The 22,111-nt window shown below is 61.2% G+C and overlaps 1 protein-coding gene across 1 annotated transcript in view; it reads right to left on the reverse strand.

The window, feature by feature from the left end:
• The window catches only part of ABCA7 (ATP binding cassette subfamily A member 7), a 45,994-nt gene that overhangs the window by 9,401 nt on the left and 14,482 nt on the right, over positions 1-22,111 (reverse strand). The window contains 31 exon segments of the mRNA XM_075070898.1: positions 226-341; positions 1,014-1,191; positions 1,283-1,452; positions 1,770-1,844; positions 2,103-2,208; positions 2,614-2,646; positions 3,103-3,197; positions 3,566-3,761; positions 4,213-4,311; positions 4,443-4,567; positions 5,067-5,163; positions 5,165-5,216; positions 6,146-6,253; positions 7,702-7,750; positions 9,452-9,654; positions 10,571-10,643; positions 10,966-11,192; positions 11,684-11,821; positions 12,614-12,753; positions 13,229-13,360; positions 14,324-14,495; positions 15,260-15,376; positions 16,061-16,265; positions 16,633-16,854; positions 17,399-17,621; positions 18,235-18,411; positions 18,535-18,743; positions 18,839-19,018; positions 19,306-19,422; positions 19,681-19,820; positions 20,490-20,727. Coding sequence (XP_074926999.1) covers positions 226-341; positions 1,014-1,191; positions 1,283-1,452; positions 1,770-1,844; positions 2,103-2,208; positions 2,614-2,646; positions 3,103-3,197; positions 3,566-3,761; positions 4,213-4,311; positions 4,443-4,567; positions 5,067-5,163; positions 5,165-5,216; positions 6,146-6,253; positions 7,702-7,750; positions 9,452-9,654; positions 10,571-10,643; positions 10,966-11,192; positions 11,684-11,821; positions 12,614-12,753; positions 13,229-13,360; positions 14,324-14,495; positions 15,260-15,376; positions 16,061-16,265; positions 16,633-16,854; positions 17,399-17,621; positions 18,235-18,411; positions 18,535-18,743; positions 18,839-19,018; positions 19,306-19,422; positions 19,681-19,820; positions 20,490-20,727 — 4,412 coding nt within the window.

Here is a 22,111-nt window from a genome sequence, read left to right on the forward strand (position 1 = left end):
ACTCAGATGGCTGGTCCCAGGAATGGCCCAGGCTGCAGGCCCCTCCGGGGCCAGACCAGCTAACTCCCTTCCCTTTCTGGGCTAGTCATTGGTCCCTCTCCCCAGGATATGACAGAATCCCCCTTGCCCCAAGAGACAAAGCGAGCTCCCGACTGTGCAGGGAATTTGCTCCCATGTTGTCAGGGCCAGATGGGGGCCGCGCCTGCCCCGGCTCAGGGCCCTCACCCATAAAGGAACAGCAGCAGCACCAGGGAGGGCAGGTTGGCCGACGACACGTAGGACTTCTGCTGGAAGCAGAGGAAGATGAGGACTACCAGCCCTGCTGGGACCAGGTAGTTACACTGTGGGGAGAAGCAGAGGAGGCAGCGGGTGTGACCCAGTCGACCCTGGAGAGGCTGGTTGGATGGAGGGTTCTAATGGGGACAGGCCTGAAGCCAGCCCCCCCAACTCCCTCTCCTCCAGACAGGGAGTGAGCCCCCTCTGACTACACAGTGGCCATTGGTGCTGAGCTTGTCATGTACCCCACACCCAGCATCCCCACCCATCCTAGCTCAGGGCCTCTCATCGGCCCAGCAGTGAGTCCCACTCAGGGGCACAGGCTTCCCTGCGCAGCCCACACCCACTCTGTGCAGCAAGTGGTCCTCAGCTCATGGAGACTGGGCCACCCTTGGAGGCTGATGAGCCTGCTACAGCCTCATCAAACAGAACCCTCCCTTTTAGCTCAGGCAGCAGAGGCTCAGGCCTTTCATCCAGAGAGCCCAGGTTCAATCCCCGCCACTGACAACCTACCCAGGCGTGCAGCCATGTTGGGCCTAACACTGCCTTCCTCCATGAGGGTCCTGCCCGCAGGCGAGAACCTGCCTGTGAGCCCCACTAGGTGCCAGCCTGACCCTGTGCTGGAGAGCTATATCCCCTACTCCCCTCACCCCTCTGCCCCCAGAGCCATGGGATCCCTCCTCTCCTCTGTAAATCTGCCACTCCCCAGATCTTCAGCCCCACGGCCCGCCCCGCACCATGTCCCAGGTGAAGTTGCCCAGCCAGTAGACGCTGGGCTTCATGCCGCTGACGAACTGCAGGTGCTTGGCCTTGCTGACCCGCTCCTCGATGAGGAAGAGGATGAAGCTGGCGGGGACGAAGGACATGGCGAACATCACGCAGATGGAGACTAACACGTCCACCGAGGTGGCCATCCTGCCACGGGGAGGGGAGAGAGAGATAAGCCAGCCTCCCAGCGAGAGCCCCACCCAATCCCCGCCCTCCCCGAGGCTCTCCCTGTACTCACAGCGCAGCCTCCGAGAGCTGTTCCTTGGTGAGGTTCAGGGGGTGGTTGATGGCCGTGATGCCGTAGCGCCAGGGCTCCGCGCCCGGTGGCAGGCTGGCCCGCAGCAGCCCGTTGTTCACCACGTTGACGAAGGACACCATGGCATGCCAGCCCTTGTTGTTGAACCAGACCTGTGGCCGCATGGCAGCGCAACGGTAACACTCAGCGCTGAGCTTTCCCTCCACTGGCCCCGTGACTCGCCCACCGCCACCGTGGCACAGTTGGGAATAGAACCCAGGAGTCCTGAGGCCTGGTGCCCCATGGCTCTGACCGCCAGACCACACTCCCCTCCCAGGGCCAGGAATAGAACCCAGAAGCCCTGACACCCAATTCCCATCGCTGCTCTCTGGACCTTCTCAGACTGGCATCTGGGGATTGGAATATGCCACCCATGAGTGTGACGGGCCCCTGAGCTCCCCCCTGCTCCGGGTTCTGTTCCCAAACTGACCTTGACGTTATTGCGGGTGTCCAGGCCTTTGATGAAGCTGCTCAGGTTTCCCAGCAGCCTGTCTATGGGGCTCCCCTAGGGGCCGGAAAAGGAGATCAGGACTGGATGCAGATTGATGAGACGTTCACATGTGCCTCCCTGCCCCATGCCACCCCCACCCTGTCCCACCCCATGCCATCCATCCCCAGCCCTGCCCCATACCTACCAACCTCCCCAAGAGTCCCATGTGGCAGATGCCACCCTCTCAGACTCACTGCAAAGGCCCGAGGCAGGAAACTGACTCTTCCCCCATCCCCTGCCCTACCCTACCCCACCCCACCCATCGAGCTGTACCTTGGTGATGTTCAGCATGGCCCGGATCTCCCGCACAGCACCATCCACCTCCTCTGCTGAGGGCAGGGCCTGAGAGCTATGGGCGCCCAGCGAGATGCCGCCATACCTGGGAGGGTGGGCGCAGGGAGGATCAGGGACCCAGGCATGTCCCCTCGTGCTTCTCCCCACCCCAGGAGATTCAGGGCAGCACCTTGGGACCAGGGCAGGGAGACACCCCCAGGCTGTGACGGTGGAAGGTGCATCGGCACATGGCAGGGAGACAATCTGGTGCCCAGATACTGCGGTGGTGGGCATGCTAAATACATAGGCATATAGACAGAGATGCTCGGGGTGCCATCACCCTTCCACAGCAGTAGATCCCCGAGCTTCAATCAGAGCCACTCACCCACAGCCCCCTCCCAGAGCTGGGAACAGAACCCAGGAGTCCTGGCTCCCAGTCCCATGCCCTTAACAGTCTTACTAAAATGATTCACACCTCAGCTGCCCCCCTCCACCGCCGCACTCCTCTCACCTCTGCTCGTTGACCCATTTCTTGGTTCTCAACCTGCAGGAACAAAAGGGAAACACCCAGGGAGCCATTAGCACCGCTCGTGGGTCTGTCCCTGAGTTACAGCCACCAAATGTGCAATGGGCAGCCCTAGAGAGCAAGGTCTTGATTCACCCCCAGGTCAAGGACAGCTGGAGGAGTGCCGGGGCAAGCGATGCCCCTCCCCAGCCCTGACAGTGCGCCCAGTCTTGGGGAGGAGCAGTTCAGGCTGCAGTAGCCCAGTCAGCCCCTGGCCACTGCACTGACCAGGCTCTGTGCCACCAGGTCAGTCCCAGAAGCCTTGGAGAGGGCAGGAAGGGAGAACTGCAGTTCTGCATCAGGAGGCGCATCGGGGCTGCGTGTGTGTGGGAGGGTTGTTACAGCTTCTCCCAACCCCGCCCCCCCACAAGTCGGAGGCAGAGACCGGAGCTCTCCCCAGACTGGACCAGACCCCAGGATCCCCCAGGTGCTCACCCCTGGCGGATGATCTTGGGGTAGGTTTTCACCAGGTAATCAGAGATGTTCCTGCCCGTGAGGTTCTGGAGGATGTCGCCGGTGCCCCTTTGCACCTGGCGGGAGGACAGATGGGGACAGACAGGAGACAGGACTGGAATCATCGTCGTCCCAGGCACGGTTTTGTAGGGTCCCCAGGGCCATGCTGAGTCAAGGGCTGGTACTAACCCCAGCTGAGTCCACTAGGAGCCACCCCCCTCTACCCACCCAGCTTCTACTGGCCGTGACTCTCGGGGGACTAGAAGGGAGGCTTCTGGACCGGGCGACGGCAGAGGCCAGTCTCCAAGCTGGGCACTCCCTGGCCCAGCCTGACACAGTTCCCAGCCGCTCTGAGCAGGCGGTTTTCTGCCCTGTGGGATGAGCCTCCCTCGCCGCCCCCACCCCACTTCCGACAATCCCAGGGGAGGAGGGAGTGGCCGGATACCTGTGGAGGAGGAAGTCCTCCTGCTGCTTCGGGGCAGTCGGGCAGCATCTTCCGTGCCCCCCGGGAGCTGCACTCACAGGCTGGGGAGGGGTTGGCTGGCGTCCAGTTCGTGTTCTGGAAGACCTCGGCCAGGGACCTGGGCACTTCGGGGGTCCAGAAGCCTCGTTCGTGGGACACCGGTGGGCAAGGTGCACTCCTGAACACCCCGTCAGGGAGAAGGCTGCTGGTTAGCACCTAGCCTATTGCTCTCCGCACAGCCGAGCAGGAGTGAGCTCTGAGCCTGCCCCAGCGCCAGGCAAGAGCAAGGTATTATTGGGGCAGTGGGGGGGCACAGACCCCTGGAGGCAAGGAAGTACAGGGCAGGCCTAGTGTGTTAACCCCTTGGACACCACCCTAGAACCCAGGACAAACACGGCCCAGACAGCAGCAGCTGCAGAGGGGAAGTGTCTGGCCCAACAGAACCAGCCAGGCTGGTGCAAGGATGCCTCCTTATGGCGAGCACGGGGAACTGCAGTCACCTTGGTCTCCGCTCAGGCTCTTGGCAAGGAAGCAGGTGCGACCTCCCCACAGGGTCCCTTCCCAGCGGCAGTAGCTGCCCCCGCCCCAGCCCTCTGCCTGACGGAGGGGCACAGACTGGGGGTACTCACCCCTCCAGGGCATCCCTCATGCACTTGGTACCGAAGCCTGGCTCGGCCAGCAGGGCTCTCAGGAGCGGTGCAGAGTCGGGGTCCCCCGGGGAGTCATCACTGAAACAGACAGAGCAGAGGGGCCACTGCCATGAATCCTCCCAGCTGGGCGTTGCCCCAACACAGCCCAGGCGACAACCCCTGCCCCCCCCCCCACACACACAATCCCCTCCAGCTGGGATGCGACGCACCTGAAAAAGGTGAACTGCTGCCCGTACATCCAGGGCTCCAGGTGCAGTGGGGGGTACTTCCCGAAGGGTGGCACAATCAGGCTGAAAAGGAGGGCGATGCACACAAAGACAGCCGGCAGGACAATCTGCGAGCAGGGGCTGGAGTCAGAGCTGGGCGGGAGGATCCCGCAGCCAGGGCCCCTCGGGCCGGGATACAGCCCCAGGGTCAGAGCTGGGCTGGGGGGATCCAGGCTGGGCCCCTCAGGCCAGGGTAGAGCCCCAGGGTCAGAGCTGGGCAGGAGGATCCTGCAGCCAGGGCAGAGCCCCAGGGTCAGAGCTGGGCAGGGGAGATCCAGGCTGGGCCCCTCGGGCCGGGGCAGAGCTGGGGCTGGGGCGAGGGGAATCCTGCAGCCAGCGTGCTAGGACACCCTAGGTCAAGCCAAGGATCCAAAGCCAGAGAATCCGGACTCTCCGGGGCTGGGTCACAGGTAAGAGGAGAACATTCGCACAGGAATAGTGCCCCCCATGTTCCATTCACACACACCCACACCCCTCCCCCGATGTTCCACTGCTCAGCACCCAGTGCTCTCAGAGCCTCCCCTCCATGCCCCCCGTCAGACGCCCCCCCCCCCCCCGCCACGGTACTTGTGCGAAGAAGCCCTGGTGCTGCGCCGGCTAGAGGAGTCTCTTGGTGAAAAGGGCCCGGAGCTGCTGGCGGGTCAGGGCCCAGCCCAGCACCTGCGGAGCCCCTGCCATCCAGGCTGTGCAGGAAATCGGTCTCCTTTGGCTCCTCAGCTGCAAGAAGGAGAGCAAAGATACCCTGTCAGCTCTGCCTGCGGCTTCAGTGCCTACGGGCAGCCCTCCACCATGCCACGGCCTGCTCCATGGGCAGTCTTGGGCTCCAGGCCACTTTGTGTCTCCAGGACCCGTGTCTGGCGGGAGTGGAGCAGCAGGGTGAATTGTGGGCAGAGAGCTAGGAGCAAGTCACGTGCGGGGAAAGGCAGGGGCAATGCATAGGGAAAGGGGAGAAAGGGGGGCATGCCTTGCTCTCAGTGATGGGGTGCTGGGCTCTCTACATAGGGGAACATGTCCCTCGTCTGGCTTAAAAAAGATGCCTCAGGACCCAGGGCCAAACCCCGTCCAGGCCTCTGCCCCCTGCATGGGGAGAAGGCCAGCTCTGGATCCCTTCCCTCCCACTGCTCGGCCTCCTACCTTTCTTGGATCCTTTGACTCAATGCAAAGAAAGAGAAAGAGGACAGATCTCACATAGCTGTGCAGGGAACCTCCATGCGGCACCAGAGCCGGGGCAGGGGAACTGACCAGAGTGGAGCTGGATTCCCCAGGGCAGAGGCGTGAAGCAGGCTCTGCCCATGCTGTGAACCATCGCCTGGGGCTTGCAATGCCCGCCCAGCCACTCGCCGGCCCCCGTGCCAGCCGACACCGGCTGCACCGGCTCCTGGGATGGGGCCTTTCGCTCTCATCCAGCTTGACCCACAACAATTTCACACTCCCAATTCCATCGCACAATGCCCTGGAAGTTACCCATAAGCCCCTGGCTCCCGTTGGCATAGGGCACTGCGAGGCGGGTGCTTCAGAAGCACCCAGAAGGTACCAGTGCCAGTGATGGCAGAGAACCTGCCATTTCCTACCATTCGCGGTCCCTGCAGAGCTCAGTACCCCCGTCCCCCTCCAGCAGGAGATAGAGCTTGGCTGTGCCCCCTTACGTGGCTCGGTGTCTGCTGCCTCCACGTCCCCGTTCTCGCTCACTGTCCGGAGGGTGTAGGAGGAGGCCGGCGCTGCCGTTCTCCCTCGCTGGGGAGCTCCCCCAGAGCCTGCCAGACACAGGGCCAGAGCATCACACCACAGGCAGGTGAGAAAAAGCATGTGGCACCCAGGACTGTGCAGAGGTTTTGAGGGTCCTGGGGCAAAATCTGAAACTGAGGTGCCCCCCCATCCTTCCAAAAACTTACCACTGAGAGGAGGCCTGGTAGTGATGGAGACTGAGCCCCCCACTCACTCCATAGCCATGGCTCCCGTCCCATGGGCGTGGGTCCAGCTCCCCACTCTGGGTCTTGCCACCTGGCATGCAGGCTGGCAGCACCACTCACGTTTGCCCTACAGCCTCTCCATCGTACGGAGGGGCCGTGGGCCAAATTTCAGGTTTGGGGGCCCTCACAAATGGGGGGCCCAGGCATAGACGCCGACTTCTACTGGTGCCAGTGGGTGCTCAACCCTCCTCTGCCCCCAGCCCTGCCCCCATTCCAGCCCCTTCCCTGAAGTCCCTGCCCCAACTCTGCCCCCTTCCTGCCCCAGTCCTACTCCTTCCCCAAATCCCTGCCCCGGCCCCACCTCCTCCCCTGGGAAAGCCATGTTCCCGCTCCTCTCCCCTCCCCACCGGAGCTTGCTACAGCTGTTTGGCAGTGTCAAGCGCTGGGAGGTAGGTGGAGGAGCTGGGATGTGGCGCACTCAGGGGAGGAGGCGGAGGTGGAGGTGGGACGGGGAGCTTGGCTGCTGGTGGGTGCAGAGTACCCACCAACTTTTCCCTGTGGGCGCTCCAGCCCCGGAGCACCCACGGAGTCGGCGCCTAAGGGCCCAGGTCAAACTATCCCTTTAGTCCCCCCTTCCGGATGGCCCTGGTGACAGCCTGTCACAGCGAGCGGAGCAAACTGCAGCCGTTCACAGCATCCATCCAGAGGAGCAGCCTGCAGGAACTATAGGATCCAGCATGCAAGGCAGCCTGGCCCTTCTGCCATGTTGGGATTTATAGTCCCTGCAAGCCAGGCTCGGGCAGCCTGGAGTCCCAGGAAGCCTGTTTCATATGGCCCTGCCAAGCACCCGGAGACTGTGCTGTGCCAGCTGCCTGACTGAGTGTGCGTTGACCCTGCAACTTCCTGGGCTACCAGGTGCACATCACGCCTCCCCCAAGCACCCCAGGGAAGATGGGATGAGAACAGTTTGGGGAAAATAACTGGGTCCATCTCCCAACACTGAGCCTCATTGCAGTTTGAATGAAGATTCTTCTCCCAGGAGTCATGGGCTGCAGAGAACAGAGTTGAGTTTCCAGTACACGCGCTTATGCAGCTGGGTCTAGAACTCCAAAATGGCCCGATTCTACCTCCTGAGCTAAAGGAAAACTCCCTTAGCTAGCAGCAGTAGCAGGTCTCTTATCCCCTCTGCAGTCCAGGTACTAGAAAACATGATCATTCCTTCCACTCGCCTGACCATTAACTTAGATGCCCAGGTGCTCAAAGCTTTTCCAAGAGAGTGCCAATGCATTTACCTGTGGTGTCAGCCTCCACTCCTGTGTCCTCAGCCACCTTCAGAAAGATCTACAAAGGGTAAACGGGAATGGAGAGGTGTTTTACGGGGGGGAGGAAAAATGACAGTGGACCCTCAGCAAACCAACACCACAAGGCAGGGAGCGTCCCAGAGCCCATGGGACTGGCTGAAGGTCCCACAGGCCCTGCTGCCAGCAAAGAAGCCACAGTGGCATTTCCCTAACCCACCTCTCCTCCTCACGTCCTCACTGGAAAATCCACCCAGATCCAGCTGATTTCCTAACTGGTTTTCCCTGCAGCCCTCTGTGACATTTCACTCCATATTTTTTATGTAAATATGGTCCTGATATGAATACGACATAACTGAGATGTACTTTATGCAAGATGGGGCTTGTAAGATATCACTGGAAAGGTTAAAATTTACAGAATGTGATTATCCGACCTGCATGGCTGTATCATTTCTGTATCTGAAGTTGCCGCCCACTGCTAACGCTTCTGGTATAACAATGGAAAAGCCAGACAGGGCTGATGACCCATCAGCGAGGACAACGGACTGTGAGAAGGCCTGGCCTTCCTGCAGAACATACTGCCGCTGACTCATGGATGCTGCGATGCTACAGAGTCAGGTGGTCTTGTCACCTGATACTAAACATTACCTGGGACTCCTTGTTAACTTTCCACTGGAAGGGAAGGGGGGTCAAGTTTGGGAACCAAAGGATTCCCGCCTTATGGAAATCCTATTTAAGGGTCGGGAGGAAGGCAAACAGGACTCCTCTGCATGGCCTGTCTGCCCAAGAAGAAAGACTGCTAAAGCCACCTGAAGGGAAGGCAGGGCAGGGAGTCCAGACCGAGACCAGGATCCAGTCTGAAATATAACTAGAACTCTGGACTACAGAAACTTAGCAACCTGCCTAAAATAACATTTAGGGTGAGAATTTACATTTTGTAACCTGTTTCTTAAGGATACTGAGCGTAGCTCGCGTATTTTGCTTTATCTGATCAGTAATCTGCTTGATTCTGTCTGTTACCTCTTATATTCACTTAAAATTCATCTTTCGTAGTTGTTAAACTTACTGCTTGTTGATAATATAACCCAGTTTATACAATTTCTAACTAGGAGGGGCAACAAGTTGTGCATCTCTCTCTCCACATTGAGGGAGGGGGCAAATTTCATAAAACCTCTGGGTTTGTCCCCCTTAAAGGGACTGGGCACCAGAGTGTTGGAGTGAGCCCCTAGGCTGAATCTTCCCAGAGTGGATCTCTGACTCTCCGTGCAGCTGGGGGTGGCCGTGCCTGTGCGCTTGACTGGCAGATGCTTGTGAGCCTAGCCCAGCAAGGGCAGGTAAAGGGGACCCACGCTGGCAGAATAGGCTGACTCAGTGGCACCCCACCACATCAAGTGACACCCCAAACCCCTCACACTTTCCACTCTATGTCCCTCTCCCCGGTCCACACTCTCTGCCCTCAAGCAGGAGTTGTGGAGGGCAGATTGTCTCTCTCGGAAGCATCAGGTGTAGGCCACTGGAGAAGACAAGGTGTCAGATGTGATGGACTAACGGTGCAGCTGATATAGCAGGAGGAGAGAGACTGATCTTGATGGGCCTCCTGTCTGGTCTGGTGAGACGAGGGGCGGGATAACAGTCTGGATCCATGTATGGTCTGCCTCCGTATGACATGGGAGTAGGATGTTGGGGTGTGGATAGGTGCACAGTCGGTGGCAGGGGATAGGATGCCGGGAGGGGGCTGAAGTACCTCCTCCAAGGTGGTGTCCGAAATCCCGTAGCTGGAGACCCCCAGCTCGCCCAAGCGGCTATCCAGCTCCTGGAAGAGCTCCCCGAAGGCCCCATCCTTGGCGCCGCCGTATGGCAAGACGTACAGCACCTCGTGGCCAATATCCTCCACCAGCTGGGAGCCAGGGACCAGCTTCTGGATCAGGGCCGACAGCTGCAGCACGTCTGCAGAAACAAAGGGGGCAGAGATGGTTGGGGGGAGCCAAGGCCTGGAACAGGGCACAAGACCCACAGCAGCTGCACTGTGACTGATCCAACATGGATGTTCCAAGAGGACTGTCAGTGTTAAGCTGGCCTTGTGTCCCCCTAATATCCCAGCCCCTTTGCAGGTGCTGAGCCAGACTGGCAAGGATTAAATGGGTTCTGCTGATGCTGTGAGGTGGGGAGCTCAGCTTCCACTGGGAGATAAGGGAAGTGGGAGGGGCTCTCTGGGGCTGGAGGATCTAGGGTGCGGGCTGAGCCAGGCAGAGGGAGGATCCCAGCCTAGGGAGAAGGCTTGAGCTGGACTTTATCCTATCGTTCACAAAGCCCAGCCCCTAGGAGCTTGGACTCTCCCTGCCCCGTGCACGGCTGGGTCTGAGACCAGGGTGGGGAAGTCAAGGATTGAAGGATACAGGAGAGATGTAGTGTGAGGTGACCTTCAAAAGCCAGCCCTTGGGTTGTGTGTGTAGGAGGTTGGGGAATGGCCCTGGAAGGACAGGTCACTGGAGAAAGATTTCCCAGGGAGAGGAAATGTCACCTTGGAGACTGGAGGAGCAGCTGAGGAGGCAGGGAGGCTCTGAACACGCCCGTACCTGCAGGCAGAGACCCCACCCAGGGAACTCAGCCACTCGGGGGCAGCCCCAGGCTGGGAACCAGGGAGAAACTCAGACTCGCTGTGCCCCAGGCTGACCACAAGGGGGCGCAATGTGCCTGTGCAATGGATCCGCTCCGCGGAGGGGGGTGGGGGGGGGCACAGTGTGTGCATTGGGGGCACTGTGTGTGTGTGTGTGTGTGCGCGCACAAGTGTGTGCACAGGGATCTTAACTCTTTCCCGACCAGCTCCCAGTGCCAGCCCCTTTCCCCGACTGGAGCTGCTCACCCACGGTGCTGGACTCGCTGCATTGCTCGCTGCCCAGGCCGGTGTCACAGCTGCGCTCCGAACCGCTGTCGTCCTGCGTGGAAGGGGAGGGTAAGAGTCCCAGCCCTGGGTTGGCCCCAAACTCTGAGGCTCAGGCCCCCCTCTAATGACTGATGCCACGTCGGGAGATCAGGACATGAGAGGAGATCCCCGTGGTGAGTCCATCCCCCTACCTCCAAACTTCCAGGAACCCTGGAGCTGGATTCCCTAGGACCCCAGTAACCCCCCCACTCACCGAGCTCCAGGGGCTCCCCCTGCCCTTTCACCCCATGGGGCGTTCTATGGCTGTGCCCACCCAGCCATTCGGGCAGGAGCCTGGCTGCACCAGGCAGGGGAGCCCCCTCTCCCGGCATTACCTTTCTGCTGGCGATGGTGACGCTGCTGGCGCTGCCCCCCGGGGCTGCTCGCTCCCGGGCACCAGCCTCCCGCTTCACCAGGGTCAGGTAATAGCCAGTGCCCAGCTTGGTCTTGAGGAAGAGCGGGGAGCCGCAGCAGCAGAGCCGGCCCTGGGAGATGATGGCCACGCGGTCGCCCAGCAGGTCCGCCTCGTCCATGTAGTGGGTGGAGAGGATGACCGTGCGCCCTGGGAGGGGGGCAGAGAAGAGGGGGTTCGGGGGACCAGCCTGGGGGAAGAGCAGGGAAGGGGGTGGGGGAAAACAGGGTGCGGCAGGGCCTTGATAGTCCCTTATACCCAAGGGTTCCTCCTGCAGGGCAGAGCCGGAACAGTGCCTGAAGCAGGGCTACAGCACAGACTGGCACCCGCTGGAGCTGCCCGTACCCCAGCATGGGTGGGGAGGACCAAGCTGGCACCAACAGCAGCTCGCAGACCATAATGGGGGGGGATCTGAGCCAGAGACACCCCCCCTACATGGCTGCAGGTCATCTCAGGGCGAGTGACCCCCTGAACCGCTCCATTCCCCTGCGTGCACCCACCCCTCTCCTGCCCCCATTGGGTAGGACCCACTGGGGCCCAGCTCTGCCAGAATTGTTGAGTTCCCCCCATCAGCTGGAGGCCCTGACCCTTTCTGAGACCGCCCCCCCAAGCTGTTCCCATCCCCCCCACCCCACTCAGACCTTTGCGATACTTCAGCAGCAGCTCCCAGATGCCCCGCCGGGAGTAGGGGTCAATCCCAGCCGTGGGCTCGTCCAGAATGACCACCTGGGAGCCTCCCACAAAGGCGATGGCCACGGAGAGCTTCCGCTGCATCCCACCTGCCCCGGGGGAGGAACGGGGTGAGTGTTATGGGGCATCGGGGCAGCCCCCAGCCACACAGCACTGGGCGGGGAAGGGGGTTGCTCTAGGGAACGAGTCATCCCGGGTTACCGAGGCTGCCGGGGCTCTGGCAGGGACCAATATTGCAGGATCCCTGGGAAGTTCCTCCATGCCACACCCCCACAGCACACCCCCTCCCCGCCGCCCACGGCTCATCCCCCTACCCACGCCCCACATGCACTGGACCAGTTTACCGAAGGTCACGGTGGATTCTCCATCACAGGCACTTTTAAATCAGGGCGGGATGTTTTTCTGAAAGAACTGCTCTAGGGATTATTTGGGGGACGCTCTCTGGCCCATGTTATGCAGGAGGGATCACAATGGTCCATTCAGGGCCAGGGAGTCCATGAATGCCTCCCCGTGACCACACCACTATAAACACACCTGCCCCATCAGGTTAATCAAGTGAGGCCTGAGGCCGAGATCGTGTCTGTACAGCACCGAGCGCAACAGGCCACGGCTGGGACTCCTAGGAACTACCATGATATAAGCAATAAAGGATCATGGGAGAGAGCAGGGAGCCCGCAAACCCAACCTTTTGGGCCCTGAAGCCTGCAGATTGGGACTGGGCCCCTTATGTTACCCACTTGTAAACCAATGGGGGCTTCTTTTTCCCTTTAAAAGGCAGCTCTGCCTGCAACATGCCAGGATCAGGTCCCAACCTCCCAACTCGAGCCCAGTCTGCCCCCTGTACCCCCATACCGCCTGCTCGCTGGGCCCAGGGCACTCACCCGACAGGTTCTTGGTCTGCTCCCGGCGCTTGTGGGGCAGCCCCACATCCTGGATGATCTGCTTCACCTCCTCCTTCACCTGCTCCCCTGACAGCCCCTTCAGGCGTCCATAAAACCAGATGTGCTCCTCCACCGTCAGGCTGTGGGGGGCGGCAGGGAGAAGGTGACTCCCAACAGGGCAAGGAGAAGTATCCCACCTCTGCTCCTATAGATGCCCAGCCCCCTGCTCTAACCACTAGAGATCACTCCTCTCAGAGCTGGGAACAGAACCCAGGAGTCCCGACTTCAAGCCCCCCTCCCCCTGGACTCTAACCACTAGGTCCCTCTCCCCTCCCAGAACTGGGAACAGGACTCAATGGGCAAGTGCCCCCACGGTTGATCCCCGAGCTGAGGCTGCTACAGTGGGGCTGGTGGCTTCTCCAGCGCCACTGGGTCCAATTGCGCTCTGCTGTGGCGGGGAGCAAGGTCCGGCCACAGGCCCTCCAGGCTGGAAGCAGCAGGAAGGCTGGGTGCTCCAACCATCAGGGCCCCAGGGAATTCTCCCCCAGCTCCATCCGCCCTCCCACTCTTGGGGTTCAACCCCCCCGACACACACACACACACACACACACACACATGTCAAAGAGGACGTTGTGCTGGGGACACATCCCCATGGTTTTCCGGATGCTGTCCATCTCGGAGCAGATGTCCCGGCCCAGGATGTAGGCCGTCCCGGAGCTGGGAGGCAGCAGACCGCTCAGGATGGACCTAGGAGCAGGGGCGCCGGACACAGGGGTTAAAACCAAAACAAGACGAGTCAGAGGAGTGTTTCCAGCGCCCACCTCCAATGCCTAAGAGCTCAGGGCAGGGGGGTGTTGCAGGGGCCAGCAGGGCTGCCGGGCAGGGGCACCGCCTTGCGGTGCATTCAGACCACACGGCCCCAGCTCCCAACACCATGCGGACACTGGCTCATCCAGCAGCTGCACACACCCCTACCCAGCGAAGAGAGCCAGTGACTCCACCCAGGGGAAGGGAGGCTATTTCTTTGCTCTGCTAGCCATGGCTGAAATTCACTAGCCACCTAGTTAGTCTGCCAAGGCCCTGGCCCAGAATCTCCTCTCCTGGCAGGTGTCAGGACACTGACTGCAGTGGGGTTACTCCCACCAGCGCTGGAGACGAATCGGGCGCTGGCGTGGGCATACAGACAACCCCGACCGCCTGAGACGTGCGCCCAGCTCCCCTTTGGATTGAAGAACCCTGAGAGACTCTCCGGTGGTGGAGCAAACGGTTCTGGAGAGACGTCTGCTCCAACTGGTCCGACTCCGGATCTCTCCTGCCACAGCAGCTCATTGCCTGGCCCACCCAGGCCTAACCAGGCCCAATCCCCTCTATCGTCACCAAGCAGTGCCGGGTGGGGCTTCCCATGACTAGATCTGGGCTGCACGGACCCCAGCACTTCATACAAGTGAGAACACCCAGCCCGCTCTCGCCACAGTGGTCAAAGCTTGTTACAAAGCCAGCTCAAAATCATCCATTCTCTCCACTGGACCGATGGGGGGAAACTGAGGCACCCAGCATCCCCTCCCCCGCCCCCACCACAGACCGGCGCCACGGCTGCCGAGCCACATTGGCTCAACCACCACGAGAAACAGCCCCACCATGAAGCGGGGTGCACGCAGAACCCCCAGGGATTCCCCACCCCCACCCTCCCAGCACGCCTCTCGGGCTCACATGGTGGTGGTCTTGCCAGCCCCGTTGTGGCCCAGGAAGGAGGTGATCTGGCCCTCATAGAAGCTGAGGCTCAGCCCGTTGACGGCCACTTTGCTGCTGCTGTGGTAAATCTTCACCAGGTTGCGGATGGAGACCCCTGGGCGCAGGTGCGCTGGTGGCTCCTCCACCAGCACTGAAAAGCCAGGAGGCAGGGTCAGCAGGCGGGCACAGTGCCAGACACCTAGCAGAGCCAGCAAGAACGTGGGGCTGGGGTCCCAGGTTAGGGCTGGGGCCCCCTGAGCTGCCAGCAATCCAGCCAGCTCCCCTGCAGCCCCTTGCATGGAGGTTATTACCCTGCAGCAATCAGCGGGCCCCAAAATGATGGGGACGAGACACAGGCGGCAGGAATCCTGTCACCACACAGAGTCGGGGCACCTTGGAGGACCCTGCAGCTCCCACCCCCCCCAGGCCAGGGTTTGGGGCCAGCTAGCAAACTCAGCATAGGGTTACAGATGGGGCAGGGACCTGGGCTGGGGACAGGGCTGGTTGTTGGTCCAGGGCTAGGTGGTACCAGCAGACTCAGCCTAGGGTTAGGGATGGGTTGGGACTAGTCAGTGACTCTGGGCTGCAACCTACCCACTGTCTCACTTCTCCCGTCTCCCACCCCATCAGTCGGTGGCTGGCCCTCTGCTGGGCCTGGCTGGCACGTGGCTGGAGCCGCTTTGTTAGTCCAGCAGCAGAACCCAGGAGTCCTGACTCTGGCTCCCCCACTCTAACCACCCTGCAGAACAGGGAATCGAACCTAGGAAGAGCCCTGATTTTCGGCCCACTTACTCTGACTGCTGGCCCCACTCCCTTCCCAGAGCATGACACTCCTGACTCCAATTCCGTTGCTCCAGCCACTAGACCACACTGCCTCTGTGGCTGATCGGGGCATGGGGGAGGGGAACCCTTTACCTTCAGCAGAGCTCACGGAGTCGGTGGGGAAGGGGTGGCAGCCATCGGAGGATGACTTTCCGAACCAGTAGCTCTTCAGGAAGGGAAAATTCCAGGGCTTGGGAATCCCGTACTGGCCTGAATGCAAACAGAGGAGGAAACTGATTGGAGAGCGCGGGGGGGGGCATGGAAAACAACCCCACCTGATCGGGGGTCTGGTGCAGCCCAGCTGTGGGGACGGGGGCTCTGGCTATAATCCCAGGTCTTTCTTTTCTCACCCTGGGGGCCTAGGGCCTCTCTTTTCTCATTCCCCCAGGGACCGTGGGCCTAGGGCCTTTTCCACACTGGAGTTTGCCCCAATTCCGGCCACAGGCCACGCAAATGCCTAAGATGGGCAGCGTCAGCCTCCAGGCAGCAGCTGGCATCGGCTCGGCTCACCCCGGGTTCCAAAGCACGGCTGCAAACTGTGCTCCAGGATCTCAGCTATCAGTTAAGGAAAACAACCTTAGGTCTCTTGTTCTGACAAGTACAAAAGAATCTGGGTTCAGCTGACCCAGAGCCGTCTGCCTGAGACTTCAGGCAGCAAGGGGCTCTGAAAAACACACGCTGTTCTTATTCATTTCAATTGGACTGTTAACTCTGAAACCTAATGATGGTGCATTAAGGCTAAGCAATGTCACTGATGATCTACCTATGTGAGAATGGAGAAGTGTGGACTTACTATAAAGATCTGCACAATTCACTGAGAGTGGCAGCTCATAAATGGGCAGAGCTCGGGGGAGCATCTGAGTCCCATATCCATTCCCAACCCCACCCACTGACCTGGAAAGACAGCCTCGATGTACCACGTGGCCAGGCCGTACAGACACGCGTCCAGGAGCAGCAGTGCCAGGGAGGTGGCGAAGTTGTAAGGGTCATCCTGCACAGGGCTGGCGTTCAGGTTGTACCACTGGATCCCCACACCCTGTTCCTCGTACAGGGAGAAGTACTCACAGCCAAACCCAAACGCCACTGGGGACAGGAGGCTCTGGTGGGGGAGAGGCAGGTGAAGCAAGAGCCAGGAAACCCCCAGACCCAGCACAGCTCCCTGGGGACTAGCCCCTGGTACCAGCCACCAACCTCCCCATGGCCAGGGGGCTGCCGATTCAGTGGCCAGCCTGTGAAATGCTAAGGAGCAGATTCCGAGTCCAGCCTTCCTCCGGGGGTGGGTGGTGTAAGCAACTGTGGAGACGGGACAATTCTGAGCAGGTCACCGGGACCCCTGTGCCCCCTTCGATTGGCACCCACATAGGGAGACCCCATTAGAACCAGGCTGAAAAGGCCACCCTGGAGTGGGACCGGAAAACACCCAGGGCATGTGACCTCCAGGCAGGCTGGAGCGGGGGCCATCTTACCACACAGAGGCGCAGCGGGAAGGTGATGTGGTCGCGCCAGGCCACGCACAGCACATAGGGCAGGTAGAAGGAGAAGTAGATGACGCCGCCGCAGGCCGAGGCCAGGTTGGCGCGGGAGAAGAAGGTGCTGATGAGGAAGCACTGGGCGATGGTGGCCACAGCGAAGGTGGCCAAGAAGAGGAAGACCACGGCGGGGTCGCTGTAGGGCAGGATGTCTCCCAGCTGCGTGTGTGTGTGGGGAGGGGTGGAGGAGACGGATTAGAGCTGTGGCTGGCAGAGGCGCTGTGATCTCTCGTTGCCCGTCAGTCCCAGCCCTCTCTGCTCCGCTACTGCAGTGCCAGGCTCCCTCCCACTACACTCAGCTCTGCTGTGGCCCATCAATCCTAATCTACAGTCCCATCCTGCTACCCCAGCTCTGGGCTCCCCCACGCCTGGATCAGACGATGTTCCTCAATCCTGACCCACAGACCCCTCACTGCTACCACAGCCCTGGGCTCCCCCATGCCCGGATTGGATGATGCTCCTAAAATCCAACCTGCAGCCCCATCCTGCTACCCCAGCCTTGGGCTCCTCCACGCCCGGACTGGATGATGCTCCTCAATCCCGACCCACAGGCCCCTCACTGCTACCCCAGCCCTGGGCTCCCCGAGGCCCAGATTGGACAATGCTCCTCAAACCCAACCTGCAGCCCCATCCTGCTACCCCAGCTCTGGGCTCCCTGCGTCCCCAGCACTGCCCCCCTCCCACCAGCGCTCTGCAGACATACCTTGAGGATGAGGACGAGGAAGCAGGAGCTGATGAGGAAGGGGATAAAGCTGCTGATGAACCAGCTGAGCCAGAGGATGCCGCTGCTGAGTCCCATAATCTTCATGGTTTCCTTCAGCCGGGCTTCCTTCTCATGCACCACCCCTTTGATGATCATGGCCACCGAGTAGATCCAGGCCAGCGTCATGAAGAGCGGCAGCGAGCGGTTCAAGACCCGCAGGAAACTGGGGGAGGGCGCGTGGAGGGGGGAGCAGACGGGTTAACCCTTGAATACCATGCCCCACTGGCACTTTGTGAAATGAGTTGGGGCTCCGCACAGTTCCCGGGTGCCCACGAACATTTGACACAATACCCCACTACACTGCATGAGCCAGACACCACACAGGATGCCTCTGCGTCCCAGAGAGCCACGGCAAAGCCCAGGGACACCTCAGCAAGGGACTGCAGAGGGTGGGGAATGAATCATCTCTTCTTGCAAACGGAGCAAAGATCAGCCTTGGCCAGCAGGGGGCGCTGCAGGGAATGGGATGGGAATACACAGGGCTATAGACCGTTCCTATCCCAGTCAGCAGGGGGCGCTGCAGGAAATAGGCTGGAGGAGCAGTGGGGCAATACACAGGGATATAGACTAATTCCTACCTCAGTCACTAGGGGCACTGCAGGATTAGGGGCAAGACCTGGGGGTAGATACATAGGAAAACAGACCCATTCCTGCCCTACCCAGTGGGGGCCCTGCAGAGTTCGTGACTAGGAGGGGCGCCCGATTTCACGTTGCTCCTGCTCAAGCCTGCAGGGTGGACAGACTGGATCCCGTCCGGGGAGCACGCGGCCACTCACACGTCATCCACATAGCAGGGGTAGGGCATCTGCTGCAGGTAGATACCGGTGCGGCTGGCTGTGCCGCTCAGGACCCGCGTGACGGCCCGTTCCACCAGGTCCTGCACGTAGACGAAGCCCCCCCAGACGTAGCGCAGGTCGTTGAAGGGGTCAGCTGCTGGGCCCGGGTCCCAGAACCTGAGTGAGCGGAGAGAACGTGAGCGAGGCCGGGACAAAGCACCCCCCGCCCCAGACATGGACCCCGTAGGGAGGAGATGGGGGGGCAGCATTTCTATAGGGCCCTCCCCCAGGCGCCCGCACCTGTCCTTGATCTTGTTGCTGCGGGTGACATCGTCAATGTCCATGCGGATCTTGTAGCGGACATGGGGGGGCAGCTCCCCGGGGGTGGCATTGTCGGGGGGCAGGAAGACCACGCCGGCCCAGAACTGGCGCCCCTCCAGCAGCTGCAGGGCCCGCGACACCAGCTGCTCTTCGGAGGCCACCGCCTCCACCTTGTCCAGGGAGACGCACTGTGGGCAGGAGCGGGAGAGCAGGGCCCTTAGCGCGGGGGGGTCCAGAGGTGGGTAGCCAGGGGGACGCAGGGTGTTACTCGCACGCGCCGCACCTCGATGAACTGCGACAGGGTGCCCACAACCTGGTCCACCTCCGCGTAGGCCTGGCGCCAGGTGTAGGCCTCACCCCCTGGCACCCCCGCCAGGAACTCGCCCACGGCCGACAGGTCCCAAGAGGTGTGGTTCAGGTGCTGCTCCACCAGGTGGGAGGTGGCAGGTTCCCTCAGCAGGTTCTGCCGGGGCAAAGAGATGGGGACAGGGCTGCCTCAGGGGGTGGCACCGTCCCCCAGCCAGCACACGGCCCCGCGTGGGGCTGACCCCCTTCCCCAGCCCCACCACCCCATTCCCTTCACTGCACCCCCTCCCCTAGTCCCCCACCTTATTCCCTTTGCCCCCTATACCCATCCACCCATACCCCTCCCTCTGGGCCCCCACACCCATTACCTCCCATCCCACCACACCCTCCCCCTATACCCACTCCTCTGGCTCCCCCATTGCCCAGCCCCCGGCTGGCACAGACCTGAAGGACCCGCACCTCCAGGCTGCTGTTGAGGAAGGTGTAGACCCGAGGCCCCAGCTCCTGCCAGGTGCCCCGCACCTCCCGCAGCACGGCCAGCTCCTGGAATGTCCGGTTCACCTGGGCCAAGAGGAGCGAGGGGGTCGGCGAGACAGGCTGCTGGCCCAGCTGGGGGTCATGCCCCACTCCCAGCCTGCCCCCGGCCCACCGCCCCTCCGGTAGAGTGGATGGGAGGCCCATGGGACTCCAACCAGAGCCCACAGGCTAGGGGTGGTGGGGGGAGATCCCCGGGCACTAAAGGGGCCCCCTGGGTGCTCCAGGCTCACTCTGCATGGTTGGGGTTCGCCCCGCCCCCTCCCTACCTCCCAGGGGCTTCACCTCGGCCATGATCCTTCGCGTGCTAGGGCTGGATGGGGCGTAGAGGATTTTTCCGATGAAGAGAGGTTTGATCCCCTGCCACAGGATCCGGGACAGCGGGTTCGACTCTAGGCTCTGGATCAGCTCCTTGCAGTAGGGGCCTGCGGCGGGGGAAGGATCGAGAGAAGTGGTCACGCTGCCCCCCCTCCCCCACAATAAACTTGTATACTGGAGGAGGGGGGAGCTCCTATAGAGATCTGCCCCTCCCACCCCCCAATAAACCCTCAGGCTGGGGAAAGGGGGATCCCCTCTAGAGAGCTGCCGCCTCCCACCCCCAATAAACCTGCTGGCTGGGCATGGAATCTTCCTCTCCCCTCCAAACCCAGCTCTGGCTCCCTGCTGTCCCCTACAACCCCCCACTGGGGTTGGCTAAAGCCCCTTCCCCTCTAACCTCCTTGGGCTGCAACTTCTCCTGGGGCAGAGGATACACCCCTCAGTCAAACCCAGCTCTTCTCTCTGTCCCCAAAGTGCAGCCCTGCCAGGGAAACCTCCCACTCGGGGCTGCCAGAGCCCAGCCTAACCCGCCCTAGGAGGGGGATCTCTGCCTCACGCCAGTGGCTGCCTGCACAGTAGGAGTGAGAGACTGGGTTGCTTTAGGCACTTGTTCCTTTAGCTCAGGCACTAGAGCCTCGTGCTCGCGGCTCAGCACAGCCCGGGTTCAAATCCCATTGTCGCCCGAAGTTGGGCCAGTTCCACCCGCGTGGGATCCTGCTGCTGCATCCCACAGCTCCCCTGCGTCGGTGGGGAAAGGTGGCTCTCCACTCACTCACTGGTGGCATTGTCCAACGGGACAGCTCCCTGCTCTGAGCTGTTGCGGTTCAGAAAGGCCTTGATGTCGTTGTCCTCGTACCAGTTGAGGGAGGGGATCTTGAGGCCGCCCCCTTCCGGGTGCCCGCAGGCGATGCGGGACACAGCCTCGAAGGCACCCTTCAGGGAGGAGCCAGTGTCCTGCCCCGACAGCACCTGCAGCTCCCGCTGGAACTCTGCAAAGCTGGTCATGGTGCCAACCTGGGGCGGGAGACACCAGCCGCCCATGGGCACCAGGCCTCCAAACCAACATGGGCTGGGTGCTGTGCACGATGGGCTGAGACCGTGGGACAGGTATGCAGCCCCCCAGGGCTCCCCAGACCCATGTGCCAGAAGGAGGGGCAAAGAAAGGCCCCTCCCCAGTCCCAGCCAAGCCCCTCCCAGTGTAGAGTGTGAGACCCCTCCCCAGACCTGCCAGCAGTGCCCTTTGCTCTCACTCTCGGGTCCTTCCCACCACGCGGCCAGGAGGATGGAGACCAGCGTGATGCCTTAATCACCCCACTGTGCCCGTCCAGCTGGGGGGCTCCCCTGTCACAGCCCCTGAACCGCAAAGGAGCCTCTGGTGTAAGCTGCTAACCAAGGGGTTGGGGAGCTCAGCCTGAACCGGGGGTAACATCCCTCCCACTTCCCGCTAGCGCCTAATGGACATTAACGCCATTGGCAGAGATGTGCCCACAGCCCGAAGAGGCCATGAGCAGGGAGCACACTTGAGGCCATCCCTGCACGGCTGGGCAAAGCAGGGCATGGGAAGCCAGCAATAACAGGGAGGGGAAAGGATCGTGTTCCACAGGGATCCCTCCTGCGCCCGTCAGCCCCCATATCTTTGGCCTCGTGAGAGACAATCCCTGCTGCAGAGAGTCAACAACCAAAGGGCAGGAGGGGAAACTGAGGCACACAGCAGGGCAATGACTTGCCTGGCGTCACCGGCAGGTCAGTGGCAGCACCCAGGTCTCCCAAGTCCCAGCCACTACACCATGCTGTCTCCCTAGGAACAATGCTCTTGCGAGGTCTGGCTAAAAGCAGGGACAGGATCCAGAACCCAAGCAAAGAGATCTGAAGCCCAGCTCCCCCACAACGCCACTTTCCCCACCCTCGGCACCAATATCCCGGCCAGGCTCTTGCCCCAGAGGCTTCTGAGGGTTTACAGCAGGAGAATTTAGCTGTTTTAGGAGAGCTCTGGACAAGAGAGGCGCCCCACAGCTGAGCAGGGATATCGACACCACTGGAGAGGGTTAGGGGTCATGCCAGCACTGCCTGGGTCCAGGTCCCCTCCTTCCCTGCTCGCTACGTACTCACAACTAGGGCCACCATACACATAGCTGAGACCCTGGGTGCTCTGTGCTGGGGCACCTGGGAGCATCCACACAGAGACAGGGGCTGGGGGGAGAATGATAGGAACAGTAGAGTGGGGATGGGAGATGGTTGTGAGGTATGTGTCCTGTTGGCATTGTATGAAATGAGTTGGTGGGTCTCAGAGCAGTTCCCGGGCGTCCACACCAACACAGCTGGCACAAATGGGCCCCTTTGTTAGGAGGCCACCGTCTGACTGGCACAGGGAGACAGAACTGCCCGGGGGGGGGGGGGG

Source organism: Chelonoidis abingdonii, chromosome 11 (assembly GCF_003597395.2).
Source record: "Chelonoidis abingdonii isolate Lonesome George chromosome 11, CheloAbing_2.0, whole genome shotgun sequence".
In the NCBI taxonomy this organism is placed as follows: Eukaryota; Metazoa; Chordata; order Testudines; family Testudinidae; genus Chelonoidis; species Chelonoidis abingdonii.